The sequence below is a fragment of the Pollicipes pollicipes genome, unplaced genomic scaffold, assembly GCF_011947565.3.
Source record: "Pollicipes pollicipes isolate AB1234 unplaced genomic scaffold, Ppol_2.1 Scaffold_6291;HRSCAF=7459_pilon_pilon_pilon, whole genome shotgun sequence".
In the NCBI taxonomy this organism is placed as follows: Eukaryota; Metazoa; Arthropoda; class Thecostraca; order Pollicipedomorpha; family Pollicipedidae; genus Pollicipes; species Pollicipes pollicipes.
Genome location: NW_023596845.1, coordinates 1 through 21360, shown reverse-complemented (window position 1 = coordinate 21360; position 21360 = coordinate 1). Strand labels below are relative to the sequence as shown.

The following is a 21360-nucleotide window of genomic DNA, read 5'->3' as shown; positions in this document are numbered from 1 at the left end:
GTCTCCCTCGCAGCCCGCAAACTTCTGACCCGGACAGAGTGTGTTGAGCGCGCGCACGATGCTGGCGCTGCGGGTCAGGTTGTGGCGCAGCTGCCAGAGTACCTACCGGCCGGCCCGCGAGACTGTCCGGTGGCGAATTACGCAGGGGGGGGGAGGGGGCGGCGGGTCGGTGACTGAACTGCGAGGCCGTCACGGCAGCGTGGTATGCACCCTGCGCCGACTGGACGCCGCGCTCACGAAGACGAATCGAGCGTTGCACACAAAAATGATGACAATGTCAAATTAACTTCCCGGTGTTGTCTTGTAAGCGGTCGCCGAGACAATCAGAACCCAAACCAGGCGGCCACAGAGTCGATGGAGAATGTGATCAGACCACACTTGTGTTGAAGACGCCGCATACTAATAGGCAGTACCACGCAAACACATGGTCACTGGAATTGGCGAGCGGGTGACCGAATCGAAACGGCACCCTGCTTTGTGGGACACTCATGGTAATTGTAACAAAACAATGTCATTTTCAAACAATTTAAAGACGTTACAGCTTCGGTGCAGGAATCTCGGGATATTACCAGTGGAGACCAAATAGCTCCACACCCTTGGGACAAACAGGGTGGATATGGAGATTCAAAGCGTTCAAAGGAAAGTTGCTAAGCCAATTCTGCTATACAGGTCTTTCATGTCATTATGATTAAGAAAATGTGCTACCGGCGAAATAATTGGCTTGGATTTACAGTGCAGTGCTATTAATTCACTTCTCTGATGCTTAATGTCAAACGCCCTTGCCATAATGGATGGGACACTGTCATACCATTGAATAAAGCTCACATTTCACACTTAAGCAAACTAGCATGCTGCATTAAGTATACAGTTATCGTTCCCGACATTGCCAAAGCAGGGGCGCGTCTAGCGCATGCTTACGTGGTGGCACTGTGGAGATACCCCAGCATCTTCTTCCTCCTCCTGGGACAAGAGGAAACGATTATCAGCGAACATTAGCTTATCAGCATTTGTCACAGCCTCTGACATAGACTGATATGGCTCCGACCTTTGTCCTCTTTCAGCCTCAATACACCAAACATCGCACCACACACATTCCTCGGACATCAGAGTCAGTGAGTGCCCGTAGCAGCGGTTGTCCGCTCGCACATCATTTTAGCAGCTGACAGAAAATGTGAAGGACCAGTGCTTGCACAACTCTGAATGCCCTAATCAGCTTTGCAAGAGCTAGGTGCATCAGTGCAATTGTCATATCGTTTCACGTCGGTGTTGCGATGAGTCACGCCGCCCGCCGCCTGCATGGTTCGGCAACGCCCCCGCTCACGGCGCCGCAAAGGTGACAACCCCTTTTGGAGTTCCCCGCTCTGCTCAATTACTGCCCCGCCCGGCTCCGGGGCTTAAGTCCGCAGTCCTGACGCGCCGCGTGCCCCCAGCAGCGGCGCGGACCACAGCGCCACGCACCTGCTGGTCGAGCAGGCAGCTCATGATGTCCAGGTTGGGCGTGTTGTCGTTGAGCGCGATGCTATTATCGCCGGCGCACAGCCGGTGAATGTCCTGCACACACAGCGGGTGCGTCACCAGCTTGACGCTCAGGAAGTCGACCTCGGCATCCTGGCTGGCCTTGGCGCCAGTCGCTGGGTTGCGGCGCCTCCTCCAGAGCCCCGGCCAGCGCCAGCGCCAGCAGCAAGGCCAGCGTTCGCAGCAGCGAGGTGGCCCACATCGCTGGAGTCTCCTCGGCACGTGGTGGAACGTCCGTCAGTGGGGAGTGATGCAGTCAGACCCAGCTGAAAGAGTCCAGCACAAGTTTTGAGACACTGATGCAGATAGTAGGGGTCCGCTTGATGGGGAGACAGGAATGCATGGCCCTCATGGTTTCAATGATTATGCCTGCAGCATTTATGTAAAACATTTTGATTATGTATTTTCAGATTTTGAAACAAATATTAGCTGCATAAACTTTTTTCTGTCAGTATTTGCAAAGTCACATATCCTTCCTTTCATAGAATTCTTATTTCAGGTCACCACTACCTTTCAGGTTTGCACATGGCTCATTCCTTGGTATTACCAGCCAAACACATGGTGTGAAAGCAGATAACTACCTGAATATGTCATTAAAATGGTAACACTGCATGCACATGCTTCACTCACAATGAATTATTGTTACTTAGGAGCAATTCATCTAAAATACATAGGTACCTGAAGTACACACCCAGTAATGAATCCAACCATGTAATGTATGGCAGGTTATATTTTATGCAAATTATAATGGCTGTGGTTTGTTAGTTCATTAAGTATGCACTAACATCCTGATAACCTAAAACCAGCAATATGTGGTAATGACAATATTCATACTCCTCATCCTGTTAAAATGAGATGATGCACTATTCAGCATCATTGATCATAGCCAAATGAATGACTTCTGTGATCACACCATTCTTGGCAAGGGAAAACAGGACAACATGAGAACATGGATGTGTAGCCAAAAGGGCAACAGCAGACCAATGGGCATCTTGACAAAAAAATATGCTGCTGGTAATGCAGTTGGGTGTGCTCGCTTCTGAAGTCATCCCTGATGCAAACCACACTTCAACTTTTGATGATGCTTTTTGATTTGATCCACAAGCTGATTGCATTCCCTCTCAATAAGCACAGCCAATCATTTTAGGTGTGTGTGTGTGTACATGTGTAGAGGGGAGGGGGTTGGGGATCTGGTAAGTATTTTCTCCTAGGTGGAAGGGTGGAATATCAGTAAGCTTTTAGAGCTCTGCATCCCTCCCCCAATGTTTTTACATCATATTCAGGAACAGAGGGTCATGAAGTTATATAATTGTATGCAGTATCAAAAACAAATAGCTAAATATCTTGCTATTTCAGGAATTACTGCCCCAGCTCTGAAAGCTGGGCACCAAATAAAATGTACACTGCCTTTCAGAATATATGATATTACAGAGTCTCTAGCCCACATACCAATAGTAATACAAAACAACAAAACTGTGTCATCTTACCATTGGTTGCAATAAATTTAGGCAAAGTCCAGGAAATTCCTGACCTGATGCTAGCAACATTGTTTTGTATTGGAATTTCTCCTCAGTGGAGGTGCTCTTTTTAAACTTGCATCCATATCCTCCTGTTTTGTGCATGGCATTGCTGTGACCAAGCCTGGTTAATGAATGTGTGGTATGTGCAAACATCATTCTGTTGTAATTAAAACAAAATAAGTTCAGAAAACAAGGTGTTATGCACTGTGCAGGGCAATACACATGTCATGCAAAACATTGTATGCAATCATCCCTGCAAATTATGCCCAACATTTAACATTTCAATCATGTGAACAATACCCAAACTGCATTCATTGACCGGACAATACCCTAACCGGATCTTCCAAGACCTGTTGTGTTCCGAAGACTGGATTACACCTACCTTCAATTATTTTGCAATTTTGGCATTACATGCAGCAAAGTGCAATTTCATGAACACAGACATTAACATGAAACACAACAATACAAGGAGAAAGGCAACGGTAGTGCTAACCCATAAGGCGTTGCAGTATGGTTTACCATATGAGAAACCCGGTTCTCGTCATTTTGAAATCGGCCTTCGAGCTTGTGCGATGACAAAATGTACACCGACGTAGGGCTCTCCTACAGATCTAAATCCAGTGACCCCCTTTCGTTTGGCATGACGAATGAACAATAGCGTACCTAAAATAGTCTCTTTGCTTTCTTACTCACCTCCTTCTGCGCCTTCTTCCCTCTTCTCATGCACAGTTGTTTACCACAAGATGCTTACGACGCATTATAAACGATTCGGCGCAGAAATTAACTACCCAATGTACCCAACTGTATGCAGTACCAGAAGGAGCAGAAACCAATCAATGTACGTGATCGTCAGCACCTACGAATGAAAACGTTGTATTTTAGCTAGCGCTAACCACATTAGCGAGACGTAAATGACGGCATATACAACACGTCAGCTGTGCCTTTCGTGAAGGCCGGCGGTTCAATCGACCTCGTCAGGTTATTCCCCAAAGGATAGGCCGCACTGAGGTCGTATAAGGGAGTGGGAATGGCTATGAGCGCCCGTGTGAGAACAATTCGCCCCGGAGATTGTCAATCGGCCAAACACTACCGGGCAAATGCCGAGCCGGGCTCGGCCGTGGACCGGCCCCGCCGACCAAGTGCGTAGTTTCGCAAGATGCGTTGGGGATGGGGGTGAGGAGAGGCTGAACAAAGTGACAAAATTGACTCAACATATCCCCAAAACACAACAGGACAGACGGGTTTCCCTCCGACTTTGGCCCACTTTCCTCTCAAAGTTGAGGGGCTGGACCCGGAACCTTAGTTGGAGAGAGGCGAAGGGCTGAAGCCCTGTGGGAAACTACATCCCTACCGCCGCCCTCTGTCACAGAGACGCGCGCCGTCCTCGGCACAGACCTACAACCCTGTCTCAGGGCCCCTGAGGCCAACGCGCCTGGAAAATGGCCCGACCATGCCTGCGGATATTGGCTGAACCCAACCAAGCGATCGCGAACCGGCCCCCGGTCCGAGCCCGACCATGCTATGGAGCCGCGCCGTCCTCCAGGCTAAGGCCATCATCTCCAGCCATGTCGCGACCCGCGGGGTGCGAGCGGGCGATGTAGCCGTGACAGCTCGTAAGCCGTGCGATAATGCCACCTCCCGTGTAGGACAGGTACGACGGCCGAGACACTGCAGACACCGGGATCGCCAGGGGCGACCGTCTCCGCTCGTGAACAGCTGGTGCGACCACCGGACCAGTCTGACAGAACCGGCCGGACCGGTCGACACCACGTCCGACTGTCCTCCGCGCACGGTTGGACGTTCTTAACCATGGTGTTTCTCCTCCACCGTTTGGCTGAAGAAATTGTATCTAGACGTTTGTAGCTTGTGGCGAACCACCAGCAGGATTGGGACGCGTATTTAGCCTGTGTCCCATACCTATCGAGTGGTCGTCCAGAAACCATCAGGGGAAGCCCCCGCTGCTCTGGATGAGCAGGATGCCTCGCAAGGCCGTTCTCAATGTCATGCTGCAAGGTCCTCTCGAGAGGCACGGCGACACGGCGATGAAAAGAAAGGAAAACAACGGAAAGCCGAGGCAAGGCGTCCACTGCAGCGCGCCGTCCCAGGTTATACAGCTGCGGTTGGCAGCACCTCATCGGAACCAGAAGGTGTGGAACAATGGAAGGCCTTTGACCAGCGATTTGAAGTGGGCGACCAGGTGCACACCTCTCGATGAGCGGGATAGAGAGGGTGAGTAAAAAAGCTGCACTGCCCATGAAACCCGGTTACCGAGTCACAGCGCGAAAGGACCACGAAACTACGTGATGGAACGCTCTGAGCGCCGAGTTACGCCGCTCCGGGTGCACGTCGACCACCTGAAGGAGACGCGACCCGCGCTTGTTTGGCCTGAACAAGAGCCAATGTGTCCCGCGAGGGCTATCGGCCCGAGCGCAGCACGGAACCTTTTACGTGCCTGGAAACCCTGCTGCATGCGGAGCGAGCCGGTTAGATGTCCCTCGGGTGGGATAGCCGGGACCATAGGTGGCTGCGGGACAAAGAGAAGCCACAGGACCCAGGCAACGGGCAGGACGCTGCTCTGGATCACCGTAGAACAGAGCCCCGTCGGCCGTCGCACCCTCGATCCCAAACGCCGCCAGTACAGGCGCGGGTGCGCGGACCGGTGGCTCTCCGAGAAACGAGCCACAAGTGCGAGCGCGGAGAGGGGACGTGACAACCGAGGGAGACCGCTGCGGAGGTCGGCCCGTAACAGATCCAGACGGGAGTGGTCAGAGCGGGGAGGAATCCAGAATAAGGACGACGAACGTAAGGCTCGAGCGGAAGGGTACCTCACCTGTTCCCCGCATTGTACGTGAACTGTTCCGCCGCGAGAACACTGCATTCGGTCCGCCCGACCCATCCATTGCGATGGTACCCGACAGGCCCACCGCTCTGAGCCAGGCTGATACACGTCATGGTGCTTGCGCTGTGCGCAGCGAAGTGCTGCTCAGAATCCGTCGGCGACAACGGAGTCCAGATGTTGAAGCCACAGCCGGCTGGACTGTTCTTCGAGCCGAGAGGGCACCTGCTGTTCGCCATCTCGCAAAAGATCCCAGTCCTCAGGACCCAGGCCAGCCAAATACAGCCGGAACGGATGCGGATCAAAGACAACATAAAACATATAGCGGATGTGTTGAGGACCAGTCTTAGCAAAACAGCATGAACGGGAGAAGACAGAAACAGCGCGACGGACACAAACGGCTGGAGCAATTCGTCGTCACGTGAGCAGTACTTAGAGCAGGAGAAGACGTGGATGGACCGAGAATCGGTGGCCTCACAGGCAAAGGTAAGGCACGTGTCGTGGGAGCTTATCCAAGCGCGCCCGGCCAGGAGCACCCTGCCCTTCGTCGGCAAGGGGCTGAATTTCTTGTACGGCAAGGCGACGAAAGGAGAAAAATAACTGTGGGTTTAGAACATCTCCAGGCTGAAGCCGTGGAGCTACAGCATACACACGAACTGCAAGCCTCTTTGCCAGGGAAGCTGGTGAGAACACAGAGGGCTGACCATAAGAACATCGCTTGTTGTCAAGTATCGCTTGTGTGTGTGTGTGTGTGTGTCGTCGCTTGTCACCAAACCAATGCAGCCATCGAACTACCAGCGCGGATCGAAGTAAGTTACCGGGTAACAAGATTTAAAGGGAATGTTTCAAAGTTGAAGACATTGAGGCAATAATGTGACTATATTTTTAAGTGAAAATTCTTCCCCTAGACAACGCAGTTAAGGTTTAGTAAATATACTTTACTCAATGTATCGTCTTTGATTACGTCATCGTCACTTGCACAACATTGCTTTGGAGCAGTCTGACGGCCGTTATATCTGGAAATCGTGCTCATGAACGCCAGATATGAACGACTCGACGGTTATATTTTTGTTGGCTTGATCGCCGCCTGGCCAATGGAATAACATAATTTGAATGGCTTTATTATGACGTCATAGATGCCCGCACATAGTCGCGGGCATGTGGCTCAACAACTAGAGGGGCTTAGGTCTTAAGGGCAGGACTGTGAGTGAACTGCGCCGAATGATCTTCGAGATGGTCATTTCAGTTTAAAACCCCATGCGAATGTGAAACACTCCGTTTGGCGTCCGTCGCGAAATGCACATCGAGTTCGTGCCGTGAGTGCAATCAATCAGTGCAATCAGTGCGCCGCCGTCCGCACATTCCGTCACGAGACAGGTAAACTCGTTCGGGGGATGGTCGCGGTGCGGGACGACCGCTTGTCGGTAAAGATCATCCCGTCGTGAGACCTGGCGAGAGCTCTCCCTCGTGCATTACGCCCTCCCATCAGTGAATCCTGGCATTCCGGGCCCGGCAAGCCCTTGGGAACTCTGTCCAGTACTGACCACTTTTGTGCTCCCATTAGCAGACAGATGAAAGATGCGCGTATAGCGTCCACTTCCATCAAGCCAACTTTGATCGGTTCTTCCTGTCTACCTACATTATCGGTTACATCACGTTCTTTCCCTTCATTCCTGGCTTGCGAGTCGCTCCACGGGAGCTCTGATCGATTTCGAGATTTCTTGCTGTACCGTCCGATAGGAAACTACATATGGAGCTGACCAAGGAGATGAGAGTGCCGGAAGACAGTAGCACTGGCGATATGCAATAAGGTCGTTCCGGTGCGCCTACCAATTCGTTCTTGGCGACGAGAACGACTTGCAGAGATCGTGCACTCGGGGGATTGGCCCGCTTCACACGCATCTCCGGAGAGCCGGCCCAGGTCGCTGGGTGTATTCCTTACCCCAGACGGAGAATTTCGCGCTCTTAAACGGGGAAGGATCCGGCGTGCCATCGTCGGGCTTTCACTTGCACGCGGCCGGAGCCTTCGTGCTACCGCCGGCCTGTGCGACAGTGGGCGACAACCTCTTGGTCCCAGTACACCGCGAGGGGTCCACCGCTAGGAAGAACCCACGATAGACCGCATGCACGCCTACGACGCCTGCTAATTTTAGTCACATGTTAGTGTTTGCGATTGCGTTTGGTGATTAATGCGTTCGCGCAATAACACACTTGTCAGATTAGGTTATCACTTTTATTCCGTCGAACTCAGGCAGAGGCTCGCACAACGCTGGCGGTTGGCCACAGCAGCGAATAACAAAGTTACTATGAAGTGGAAATACATTTAACCGTACGTAGCAGCCGTGATGACCATGTGCACACCTAAATCATTACGCGGTAATATCGCTTGTGTCGATTGTAGCAGACAGGCCCATAGCGCAGCGGGCCTCACCTCCACAATGATCGTGTCTCTTTGTCTCTAGCCAACTCAACTATGCTTTCGCTGCAGCTGCACGCATCGCGACCTTCCAAAACGAAGGCGAGGAAGGCGACAGGCAGTGATCCGTGGGGCCGCACACCTCATTTTTCAGCGCGCTCTAGCAGTGAGCAGCGTCTGAACTGAGCAGCAGCGAGCAGTGAGCTGCGACTTGAGCATCGAACAGTTATATCTACATCTAAATCAGTCCGCGGAAACGAACATATGCTTACACCTATAACCATGAAAAGAGTAACCCCGCGAAGTCGATACACATGTGATTGTTAAAATATAAATAAAATCTTTAATTTATCATATCGACTAGCACATCAGCTTTGCCATCCTATCTGACGCCATAAAACATGCCGACCTAAAGGTAAGATGACAGGGGAGAATTATTGTGCCAAAAAAAAATGCAAGTTCTATATCAAACCCTGCTCGCCTGACCTGGTCTCTGCACCTCCAGAGGCAAACGTAGCATGCGCACGTGTGTATTGTAACAGCTAAAATGCAACATAAAGCAAATTGTCCAACTACCTGCGTGGCGACAGATCCATGAAAACCACGCGCTGGTCGTAGCTGTTCTTCTCCAACTAACTCAACTATGCTGCCGCGGCAGCTGCAAGCATCGTGACCTTCCAAAACGGTGCTGGGCGCGGGATGGATGCAATCAAACGATGACTGGGAGTCGACGGGCAGTGATCAATGGTGCAGCCCATCCCGTTCTTCAATGTGCCTTAGCAGAGCAGCGAGCCGCGACTATCGAGTATCGCGTATCGACCACTCCCGCGGGGGCCCACCAAACGGGCCTGGCGTGCGGCCGGCCGCCGCAGGAGCGGGCGGCGCTCACGACAGCGGTGCCGATCGACTGACGCTCGCTTCGCCTTCCCGCGCGCGCCGACCGGCACAGCAACCAAACACAAACTCAGGCCAGCCAAGGCTGAAAGCTTTGAACACCGACATGTGTCCGCGCCCCGCGCACGCCGTCGGGCGCCAGAGATCGGCCGTAGACCCACTGGGGGGCCGCCGGGTGGGACTACTTGTCTCCGTCGTCCACCGTCTGGGCTTGAGTCATCACGTCTGCCACGCTCTTCTCCAGCTCGTCAATCCGGTCGCCCATCTCGTCTATTCGGCTGATGATGTTGTCTGACATAGTCTGGAAGCGCTGCTGCATGTTCTCCAGCAGGCTTTGCACCTGCCAAGGAGGTGGACACAAACACGTCAATAGTTTTATACGTATAAGGTTAATACGTTTAAAATTTTTGAAGGACCCTTCGAATACTTGCATTGCCTTCACTCATGGAATTTAATGAACATAATGCGCCACTAGAATGTGGGATATTGCTACACCAAATGCCACTTCAATGGCAACAACGTTTGTTACAGCTAACACCTAAGAACTATACCTGCACTTCTGGGCAGGAATAGCGCAACATAGATCTTGTGGATCATGGGCGTGTTCATGGTTTCCATCTTGATGCTTTTACTCACAAGTATTTTCCCTAGGGTCAAGACTCATGACAATACAAAGCATGATTGAGTCATCTGTGTTTCTTTCGTTACATTGTGTCTTGCTCTCATGGGAACGGAGTAGAGTCCCACTACCTTTTTGAAATGCCTGTTGATGGCAGGTGAAATGAGGTGGCGTGAAAGTACTATGTACGTCCTGACCTCAGGTAAAATGCAAATAAACAAAGCAGCTGTGTATGCTGATCATTTTGGGTATTTTGCCTATGAATTCATGAAAATTACAGCCAAAGGATTGCAGAAACAGCAGCAACCAAATTTCACACTAACCAAGGCCGACTATCAGGCATGCCAAAGTACAAGTGCTTAACCTATGATCCTATGATCCTATGGTCCTATGGTCCCATGGTCATATTCAGCCCACGATCCAACCTAAGGTCGCACAATTATGAGGTTTATCAAGTTACTACTTCCTTCAACCATTGTTTTGTGTCTTAGTTGCTTCTCCCCGAAAAAACTAGTTGTCTGTTCCTCATAACTTTATGAAAGTATAAAGATCAGTCCCAAACACTTTTACTTAACATCTAGTACTCGGCGCTTAACTGAGTGTGACGTAGGTAACATTTGGTGATGACCTGACATCCACAAGTCATTTTTGCTCTTAAGTTATCCCTTGTCAACTTGGTGTTATTTTCTTCACTTCCCACTAAAGAAAGTGTCCCACCTGAACGGCATATTTAAAAACATTCTCCCATGAAACCTCAGGACTGGCCATGTCTAATACCAGCACTGGGTTGAGCTACTGCACACCGTTACTATAAACAAGGATATCAATTCTAATTATCTCTGAGTCCAAATTATGTGCCGACGCTTTGTACCAGCACTATGCTCCTTCCCTGCAGTTGCGCCACCCTCGTCATGGCAGCCGGCGTGCATATCTCGACTGGCGCGGATAAACGACCGCCTGTGATTAGTCCAGCGGACAACGGCCTGTTACCGAGAAGCGCACGGGCTAAAGTTTAAATCAGTGCGTCACATCGAACATGTGATACTCCCTTTTCCAAAGCCAGAGTGCACCTCGAAAAGAGCTGTTGTGGCTGAATGCCAAATGGGAGGGGTCAAAGCCGTAGTACAACGTTTTGGTGAAATCATAGCAAAATAGCTTTGGTTACAGGACACAACATCATAAACAAAAAGTCAGAAACAAAAATTTAACAGGCAAGAAGTCAAACAGGATAAAAGTCAACCGCAAAAGAGTCAAACGTCAAAAAAACCAACCAAACCAAAAAAGTCAAACCAAAAAAGTCAAACGAACAAGAAGCCAAATAGAAGTCAAAAGGTTGAAAGTCAAATGTAAGAAAGCTAAACAGCCAAAACTTCCAACGCAGTAAAAGTCAAAGGCAAAAATCCAATCGAACAAACATTTAAAGGGATAGGAGTCAAAAACGATAACAGTCTAAAGCAGAAAGTCGGATAACAAAAAGTCAAAAGGGATAAACGCGAAATGGACAACAGCATGAACGGCTACAAAAATCACTTCCCTTGATTAAACAGGGCTTTAAAACACAGCGAGAGCCTCTGGTCAGGCATTCACGGGAGGGACTAAGAGGGGGGGGGGGGGGGGGGTATGAAGAGTCCGCCCGCTCAGCCAGTTGGAATAAATACGACATTTATCGGCTCGTGACTCCGCAAAAGGTGCATAGGCCGAGTCCCAGCTTTGCGGCAAAAAAAGGTCCGGTTGCGTGATGGAAGTGCAGGGATGTGTTTCTCGAAATGGTTGGAAGGGGAGGGCTGAACATTGAAAAATGACCAAACCTGCCTTTAAATCTGCCAACAGGTTTCACCCCAGATTTGGCCACTTTCTTCCTAAAGTCTAGGGGACTGAAGCCCAAGGTGGGAGCGGGGAGGGGGGGGGGGGGGCGGCTCAGCTCCCCCAACTGAATAGGAAACCACATCCCTGGATAGGTGTCTTAGCTCATGATGACTTTTCGCGATGGTATATATTTTAGCTTATCCACTTAAATCCCTTAAACTATAGAAAACCATGGCCATAACAGAACATTCCTCATACCAGTGGTGCCATGGATTTTTAGCTACAGAAAAACTTTACAGGTGGTTTCAGGCCCTTCAGACAAAAAAGCCTCTTGGTGCAGAAAGGGCCAGAAATGACAATTTAGGTCTACCAGCTCAGTTATGTGGGTGGGTTACTGCCCCTTGCTCCCTCGCTCCTGCGTAATCACTGACTATGCCTACAACAAAAGGGTCCCTGCAAGCATACAAAGGGCCATGCTGACATGTAGAGGAGGCCAAGCCCAAACATGAATGAGATGCATGAGCCTCCTGGCTGTCAACAGATTATGGGGTTCCCTGGATTAGGGTGGAAAATATCCCAAATAATCAACAGGTTTTTAACCTTATTTGCTTCAGGGCTCCTGGCACCTGGTTCATTCTGACTTGAAGCCTATTATTGGGAAAGTCTTTTGGCAAAGCCCCTCCTGATTTTTGTCCCTATGATGTTTTATATTTAACAGACCTTTATGCTTGACTTTAATCTTTTGACTTTTCAGCATTCTGGCATAACATTTCACTTTTTGTCACTTGGCTTGCTGCCCTTTAGAATTTTTACCATTTGACTTTTTTCTTTACTTTTTCTTAAGATTTGACCTGAACCCTTTTGAATGGATGGATTTCTGGGATCAGAGCTAAGGCCAATCAGTGCTTGTTGTGTGAGCCTCACCACTACCATTTGATTCCACAAGTCCAGGCAACGGCAGAATTTAGTGGCAAAAGTTTTATGTGCCGCAATGCTTGGCATGGTCTGTCCTGCGGGACATCAACTGACCTTTAGCACAACCCCTTCCATGCCACAGGCCATGCTTGTCAAGGCCAAATGGCAAGCGCCTAAGGCGACTCAAACCCACCCTGCCAGGGGTGGGTGGATTGGAAGGCAGGCACTCCAACCAATTGAGCCATCAGGACAGAATTTAATCCTTTTTGACTTTTTGAAACCACTTTTTCCAATGCCAAGATTTGGTGGTGGCATCCCATCACTCTTCCTGATATAACTGCCTGGTGAGAAGATATCAATTTCAAAATGTGTGTATCAAGGCAACCAGCCAAATGTACAACTTGGTGCATGGATATAAGGAGTTGCACCACTAATCATGCAGTCTCAATTTCTCCTTATTTAAGGAGCAATCCCTGAACATTGCAATGACTTTGCAAATTATGCCCTTAGCATGCAAAATAGGTTCCAACGTATGGACATGCCAGTCTGCAAGAATCCTTCCCCAGCACATGACACATGCCATCAGTGAGGTGAGTCCAGAGCACTCTTACACTAAAATCAGCCCTCGGCCAAGTTCGGCAGAATTTCTAGACACAGGCCTTTCTGGAAACTGAATGGCGTTTCTTATATGCATCACAACATCTGATAGAAAAACGTGAGAAGCACGTCTTGCTTACATAAGTCGCAAGTTCCTGTACATTTTTAGGTTCGGAACGGAGTTTGATGAGTTCTGTTCAGTAGCCTTCGTCTGCTCCTTTTCGGCCATCACGAACGAGGGCTTGGGCTAGTGAAAGCTCCTGGTGCGGCGCGTTACAGTGCTCACAACACCTAATTGGATCACAACAAATGCGCCGCTACTAATTGCATCCAACCGCACGGTACCAAGCCGTCCGCACCCCAACCGAAGGCCCCCAACGCCCCTTCCCACTCTCCGCAGTCCGAGCAATCGACTCGGTGTTGTCGTGGAAACGAAGCAAGTCACCGGTGTGTTGTGTGCACCAGAAAAGCCAGAAAATCATGGCGTTATAAACATGATTAGCCAAATCTTTGCTAATCACTCATAAAGTTGATACAAAAAGTATTTTTATCTTCTTGAGGGCAAACAAGCATAGTCATTGACGTCAGTTATATGTAAATATGGCCTTAGTATTGTATATGACGTCATCAAATGGTACAAATTGTTTGTTGTTTTCCTGCAAATGCACTTCTTGACGGATATAATGGCGGCCCCCATGGAGCATCACGTACTGGGTGTGGGGGACAAGTCATTTTCCGTTTACATTGTTGTTTATAAAGATGTGAGGAATGTCAAAGAACTTCGGCCTTTGCTTATGAATGGGAGCTTAAACGTGGCGTTGGTTTCGGCAAAAAAGGTACGTATCCGTGGTTCGGGGCCGCGATTTCTCCAAGGCAGCACAACACGTTTGAGTAAAGTTACGTCAGTACGTGGTAGTTTTTGCTAAACACGTATGCTCTGATGAGAGTTTAAACGTGTGGGCATGTGTCTAATTTTTCCTGGGAACAAAGTCGACTCAGTCGTTTGCACTTGCTCGCCATGCATGCAAGATAATTGTCTGGTGTTGCACCAATTTACCCTTTTTCACATGGTTTAATATATAACAATAAGGGTAACATTGACTGCTTTTTCTTATCATAAATCTGTAGGAATTTGAAATGGTTAAGTTGTTAATCCATTCAAAAGAAAGTAAGTGTGCTATCAGCAGTTGAGCCTTGCTTAGTATGAAAATCTGTCATTAGCTACATAAAGGAGGATTTTTAGCTAGTTGTTCCAAGATTGTCAGTCCTCATAGATATCACCCCATCTTGTTCATTGATGACCTGTAGCTAGATGTATGTGTAGCTGAACCTTTATCCATCTGTAGGTTTAATCACATTTCTTTATTTAGGTTTAGCTGTGCTTATGTTTAGGCCCAAGCTTTGTAGATTAACTATACTTGCTGCTACCTTTGTGTTTTTGTATCTAGCTACATAGCTATATTTTTACTTCACATTGTCAGTGGTTGTGCATTCTGTATCACTGGCATGCTACAGTGATGTCTAATTCAGAAGTGGCCCATTAAAACTTCCTGTCCTCTGAACTAAGGCAGCATGGGTAGCTGATGACCCTCATAATAACTCAGAAGTATATAGTTTATATTAATGGGCTGGGTGGGGAATCAAATTCCTTTCTCCCTCTGAGGGTGTTTTCAGAATGATTTCTGAACAGTGCAGGATAACAGCACCAAACTTAACGTAGCTGCTGACTGAAAGACATCTTTCGATGTAAAAAGGAGATGCACCTTGTGAGGTTAATGACCTATGGCAAACCAAGGGCAGGCCATGGCTAGCAGCATAGGGCATTTCTAGGGAATCACTCAATGTGATGTGACAACAGTGTCAGACAAAGCCAGGCATATGTGAGAAAGGTTCTTAGGCAATAAACCAATTAAATTTAGGATTACAACCAATTCCATTTACTTGGTGTCAAGTACAAAGGCTGAATGAAGGTCAAAACTGCTGTTCTTTTTTACTTGAGAGCTTTATTTATGGGGTAGTTACAGTGCTCATTTCAAATTTGTGAATGGCAAGGACTGCAATAGACATGTTCCATGAACTTTTTAAGGTCAAAATAGGTCACTGACCTTAAATGATGTGGGTCAACATTTTGTCTCTGGCAACATGCTGCTTAGCATAGTTCACATTGCTTATTCAGGCGACAAAATAGGAGCAATGTAGAAGGTGTTGAGGCACCTTGATGTTATTAAGGTCAAACAAGGTCACTGACCTTCATTGAACACCATTGACCTTTTGCCTAGAACATGTATCTGGCTTCACAGCACTCGCATGAAGTCAAGGGGCACTTCAGACACCAATTTGAAGTTTGACATTGGTTGACCCCATTCAACCTCAAGGTAGTAATCTAGGAATGTCAAACCTTGACACTAATGAGTTCACGGACAGGCGAACCCACCCTGTGAATTTGGTGTCCTTATCAATATGGTCTTTGAAATCTCAGAGGGGTCAAATTGACCCCGCTCAAGTGGTGCATCCAACCGGCCACCTGTGCGCATATTAATGAGGCCATTAAGGACAATGGAAATGTGAAATAGAACTGCATCACCAGTAGCCTGTAACCCTGTTGTTACAACTGCAGTTGCCTGCATCCCTGGTGGTGTGCGGGACATGCCGTACAATGTGCCGATCAAAGAGATGTTTCATAAAAATGTAAATTTACAGATAGTTTCTTCATTTCAACTTCTGGTGGCAGCCAACATAGCCCTGCACAACCAGGCAGATGGCTCACTGAAAACAAGGAATGTCAACTCAGAGATAATATTCTCTCTGTCCCCAGGAAAACAGGTTGGTTTTTGCATTTTCTCTGCCTGCAGTACGCTAATGCATCCTAGTGATCAATTTTGATTTCAGCAATCAATCCCCACCCTGAAAACTTGCACTGAACCGGCCACCCTGAGCGGACCCGTGTGCAAATGCTAAAATTGTATTTTTCATTCAAACTTAAACGGCTCATTCGCCAGCCCACTGCCGTAGCTGCAGCGAGTCCCCATTATCACATCGCACCATTGCCACCAGATATCTGAGGCGTTTCGGTCGTGGGCGCGGCGGCCGACGACGCGACGGTGGCCGCTGTGGCCGTGGAGGACGCGGCCAGGCTGGCGCCCTTGCACGAGGCTCTGGATGGCACAGCTGTCCATCCCGACCAGCTGGGGGCGCTGGCCGACCCGGCCGCCGTCGCCCAGCTGTACGGCGTCACCGACCACGAGCTGGCCGTCGGCACGCTCGAGGAGGCCGTCGTCAACCGGATCGCCACACGCTGTGCGACGTAGGGCGCACCGGGGCTGCCAATCAACGCAAATGTCACCGATCACGAGCTGACCGTCGGCACGCTCGGGGAGGCCGTCGTCAACCGGATCGCCACACGTTGCGCGACGTAGCGCGCGCCGGGGCTGCTGGTCAGCGCGACCGTTCTCTCGCGTTGATGGTCGGCCATGGTCTATTGGTCTCATCAGCCGTTATTCATGGCAGAGAATGCCGAACTACAGCAGACATTTATTGTATTTTTGAAATATACTTGCACCGCATGGCTGCAATCTTTAATATGCATTTACAGCAATCGCCCCAGCCGCACTCAGTACACGACGCTCGGCGCCATTACATCGTCTCAACACTCTCGGGGCTTAAGGTGAGGTAATAGCGCCATGCCACGATGCACGCGCCGCGGGCCAACCAACACCGCACTCGCACAGATAGGAATCAGTATCAAGTACCAAGCATCAGACCGTATTAAGGATAGAGGAGCTCCACGTAAGGTGTGAAGCGAGCATGCATATTTCCAGGTGTCTGGAAGGTGTCGCTCGATGTTGGAAACTTCGGTAGTCCATGACCGTCCTGGATGGCGGCGACATGGTTCTGCAGTTGCATGCCCTGCGGCAGGGCAGGGGTGGATGCGGTCAGTTGAGTTCCAGAGGAGGTGCCAATGGGGCAGTTACTGGCGGGTCAGCGCGAAGCATTAATCAGTGGTGGGTACCTCAGGTGAAACACGGTGCGAACATCATGTCATACGTCACAATCCGAGAGAAGCAGTCCCGAATGGCGTGAGTAATTGATCGCCAGACATTTGGGGAGTCGGACCTACCTACAGACGGCGCGCCGCGAATTTCAGGCTCTGGTGTTCTCCAGCTTCTTGATATAGCACACCACCGTGCCGCGTTTTCCATTATTCCACGGATTGTTGATTTCGCTTGACGTTCAGGAAGATCACGTGCGCGTCCTGGATGCTGATGATGTACATCACAGCACTGCAGCAGAGTAAGGATCGGCTCCTTCAGTTGGGGTTACAAGGGCATTGCAGACGGGGGCGGCCAGTTACAGGTCAGCGCGAGATCTTAATCAGTGGTGGGTACCTCAGGTGAAACACGGTGCGAACATCATACCGTACTGCACAACTCTGGTGAGCAGCCTCAAATGACGTGCTCAGAAAGGTGACCAGGTCGACTCGTACTGGGAGTGAGTGACCACGCGGACATTTGGGGGGTCAGACTTACCTATATGAAGCATGTTGCGAATTTCAGGCTCTGGGATTCTCCAGTTCCTTGAGAATGCACTTTGTTTCATTGTCCAGCATTTCACGTTATTCCGCGGATTCTTCTTGCTCTCGCTTGACGTTCGGGATGACCACGTGCTCGTCCTGGATGCTGATGGTGTACATCACAACACTGCGGCAGAGTAAAGGTCGGCCCTTCAGTTGGGGTTACAAGGACACCGCAGACAGGGGCAGGCAGTTACATGTCAGCGCGAGGTCTTAATCAGTGGTGGGTACCTCAGGTGAAACACGGTGCGAACATCATACCGTACTGCACACAATAACTAGCCCATATGGTGCCATAATCACGGTACAGCTGCACCCAAAGACCAAATGACAAGCACGTCGTACCATCAGTCGTAATTACCTGTTTAGATCAATATGAAGACAAAGCTCTTGCATTTCGTGAGTTTTCGCTTGACGTTCAGGATGCTCACGTGCGCGTCCTGGATGCTGATGGTGTACATCACAACACTGCGGCAGAGTAAAGGTCGGCCCCTTCAGTTGGGGTTACAAGAACACCGCAGACGGGGGCAGGCAGTTACAGGTCAGCGCGAGGCCTTAATCAGTGGTGGGTACCTCAGGTGAAACACGGTGCGAACATCATACCGCACCACACGACAGTAACTAGCTCATATGGTGCCATAATTACATGCCATTATAAATCACAGTACAGCTACACCCAAAGACCGAATGACAAGCACGTCGTACCATCAGTCGTAATCACCTGTTTAGACCGATATGGAGACAAAGCTCTTGCATTTCGTGGGCATCTTCTGCGAGTGGTCGCGCAGCGGTCTGGCAGGAGGGGATCGGCCGTGGCATGGGCGAATGACCGCCAGGATACTGCTCGATCAGCTTCATCTGGTGCACAAACTGCAGCGTCGCCTTCCACGGGCTCTGCTGGGCGATACCCCCAGATACTAGAGTAAAGAATAGCTGAACATAACTGGATCTCTCGTTTCCGAAAAAGGAAGTGGCATTCAAGCGGAGGTGAGGACAAATCCGCACTACGTTGCTTTCACATGGAAATCCTGGGAAAGTGAATGGAGGAATAAGAAGAAAACAATGACATACCTGACGAGATGATTTCTGGATTGGCCAACCCTTCGCAGCGCCGCCGGTGAGGTCTGTCCCTTCGGGTCGACAACAAATCCAGGCAATGGTACATGACATCATTATTACGCGTTTCGTGAAATATGATACATGACAGAGACACGCGCGGCCTCTATAAGACTGTGACACGTTTGCTCGGTCGGATCACCGCTTGCTGGCAGCGCGACGGCGAAGTGCAGCGTTGCAACGCGTCCTCACTGGACGGCAGCAACGCCAGCAGCCAGACATGTACGCGCGCTCCGCACGAAAAGCCAGCACATCCTCGACCACCGCAAGCTGGGATATCTGCCGCCACAAACACCCCGGACACCATCGACGGGACAGACGCCGCCACTTAGAAAGCGTAGCGGGTCCGGATGTCCTCAAGCTTCTTGGACACTTCGCTCGAGGTGCGGTCCAGGTCTTCGGCGATCGACTTCTGCTTGGCCATGTCGATTGTGTTGTACTGTTCGCACATGTCGCCGTCCAGCACGTTCTGGAAGCAGAGATGGCAGTTAAGGTCCAACATGTTGTTGAATAATTGGATTATGACTTACCAGTGGCATATGAAATTAGTATCTCCTACACACCAGAACTATGGACGCACTTCAACAAATGTCACCCTTACGAAGAGCCATCATGCGCGCCGCCGTAGCATGCTGGACGCGGATGAACTGAGCATGCTAATGAAAGGAGTATTTTAGGGATTCATTCGGTCTATCAAAAACCTTTTTTGAACTTAAAGTGTCACCATCTTATTTGCAGTTGCCTCATGCACACAACTAAATTGCGGCGTACATCTGACCGTCAGTGTAAATATCCTTGAGCCGGATGCACAACAAGTGACAGCAAGAATTACTGGGAACCCTTACCAATTATACTGCATTTAACTAGCCTCTCGCATTTAACTACCCTCTCCCCTCCCATTCCCCCACGGCGTGCCCCGGCCGCGGCTCACCTTGACGGGGAAGTAGTAGCTGCGGAATGAGAGGTGGTCGCGGCCGCACAGCGGCGCGTTCTCCGAGCGCATGTGCATCTCCAGGTGCTGGAAGAAGTCCATGTCCTCGTGCGAAGTGAACGGCACCAGTACGCCGATCGTGCCTGAGATGGTGGTGTACACGAGAGACTCGCTGCCGCCCGGGATCAGCGTCGCCCTCTGCCGGCGTCGACAGAGCGCGAGTCAGCCGGCCGGACGAGGCAGACGGAACACGAAGGTGGCGGACATGACGCGCGGCAGCCGACACAGCGGCGGCGGCGGCGGCGGCGGCGCCGGCAGCGGCGGGCACTCACCTGCAGCGAGAGCACCGTCTCGCCGATGTGGAACTGGCAGAGGACGTCGGCCTTTTGCGAGGCACCGCCCAGCAGACCGCGGTCCCACAGCGCCTTGTTGCCTGTCGGGTCCTCGTCCACGTCGTCGTTGGTGCCGGTGGGCAGACGCAGCTGGCGGGCGGTATCGGGGCGTCAGGTGGGCCACGCATACCAATGAAGTCATACAGGACAACAGACAAAACTCAACACCGCCAGCTGCAATTTACTCGGGCGTCCAAATCCCCCTGGACCCAGCTGGACCGTGAACGCGCTAAGCTGCCCCACGACCCTGTAATGGCCGCCGCGCGGCGCGCTGCACGAGACGGGGCGCGCTCCCTCACCACGGCCACGTTCCCGAACTTGTCCGCCGCCGCCACCGTGTCGTAGTCGAGCAGACAGGTGGCCGTCACCCAGCGGTGGTTCGTGTCGTCGGCGAACAGGATCAGCTGGTTTTCCTGGCGCTTGTAGCGCACGAAAAACACGGACTCCTGCACGTCCGCCACGTACACGCGCTGACCCAGCGCCTGGATGCTGACGATGTGGTTCGGGATGCTCTGCGGCGGAGCAGGGGGGCCGTCAGCTGGGTCTCTGGGGTGCTGTGGACGGGGCGGTCACGACCGAGTCAGCGCGAGATCTTAATCAGCGGTGGGTACCTCAGGTGAAACACGGTGCGAACATCATACCACAACGGACAGCTTTTCACTGCCGCGGCGCCGTCGAAGCCGTTACCTTGTTTTCGCACTTTCTGAGCATCTTTTTCTTGCCCAGGTCGTAGATGCGCAGCAGTTTGCCGACGCTGATGAGCGCACGGCCCTGATACGGGCAGATGGCCGTTGGCACGTCTTCCACCTCGGTCCGGTGCACGAACTGCAGCGTCGTGCCCTCGTTCACCAGCCTGGGAACGCAGACGGCTGCGATCACAGCCGCACGCCGGGCAACAGTCTGGGGACGCCTCGTCGGAGGGGCGGCGGGCGGAGACAGTCCGGGGACGTCCCGAGGAGAGGGAGAACCCTCCGGCAACAGTCTGGGGACGCCTCGTCGGAGGGGCGGCGGGCGGAGACAGTCCGGGGACGTCCCGAGGAGAGGGAGAACCCTCCGGCAACAGTCTGGGGACGCCTCGTCGGAGGGGCGGCGGGCGGAGACAGTCCGGGGACGTCCCGAGGAGAGGGAGAACCCTCCGGCAACAGTCTGGGCACGCCCCGTCGGGGGGGGGGGGGGGGCTGCTGCAGGCCTGCGTTCATACGAGCGTGGCATCAGTGCTGTCGCGGCAGCCGG

At 51.1% G+C, this 21360-nt stretch overlaps 1 protein-coding gene and 3 long non-coding RNA genes across 4 annotated transcripts; 1 reads left to right on the top strand and 3 right to left on the bottom strand.

The window, feature by feature from the left end:
- Positions 1-10: 10 nt before the first annotated feature.
- Positions 11-1629, bottom strand: LOC119106865 (uncharacterized). The gene is made up of 3 exons (XR_005095168.1): positions 1459-1629; positions 919-960; positions 11-102 (listed from the first exon to the last, which is right to left on the bottom strand). It is a non-coding gene; the product is annotated as an uncharacterized LOC119106865 (long non-coding RNA).
- Positions 1630-13779: 12150 nt separating this feature from the next.
- LOC119106861 (uncharacterized) lies at positions 13780-16216 on the top strand. Its single transcript, XR_005095164.1, has 3 exons — positions 13780-13954; positions 15819-15941; positions 16173-16216. It is a non-coding gene; the product is annotated as an uncharacterized LOC119106861 (long non-coding RNA).
- A 417-nt stretch (positions 16217-16633) lies between these two features.
- On the bottom strand, positions 16634-17764 carry LOC119106862 (uncharacterized). The gene is made up of 3 exons (XR_005095165.1): positions 17645-17764; positions 17236-17398; positions 16634-17024 (listed from the first exon to the last, which is right to left on the bottom strand). It is a non-coding gene; the product is annotated as an uncharacterized LOC119106862 (long non-coding RNA).
- Positions 17765-19041: 1277 nt separating this feature from the next.
- LOC119106855 (splicing factor 3B subunit 3-like) lies at positions 19042-20980 on the bottom strand (the record flags this gene model as incomplete). Its single annotated transcript, XM_037230197.1, has 5 exons — positions 19042-19273; positions 19736-19933; positions 20068-20217; positions 20427-20639; positions 20815-20980. Coding segments are annotated over 5 exons (868 nt in total), but the record flags the coding sequence as incomplete, so codon positions are not given.
- Positions 20981-21360: the final 380 nt, after the last annotated feature.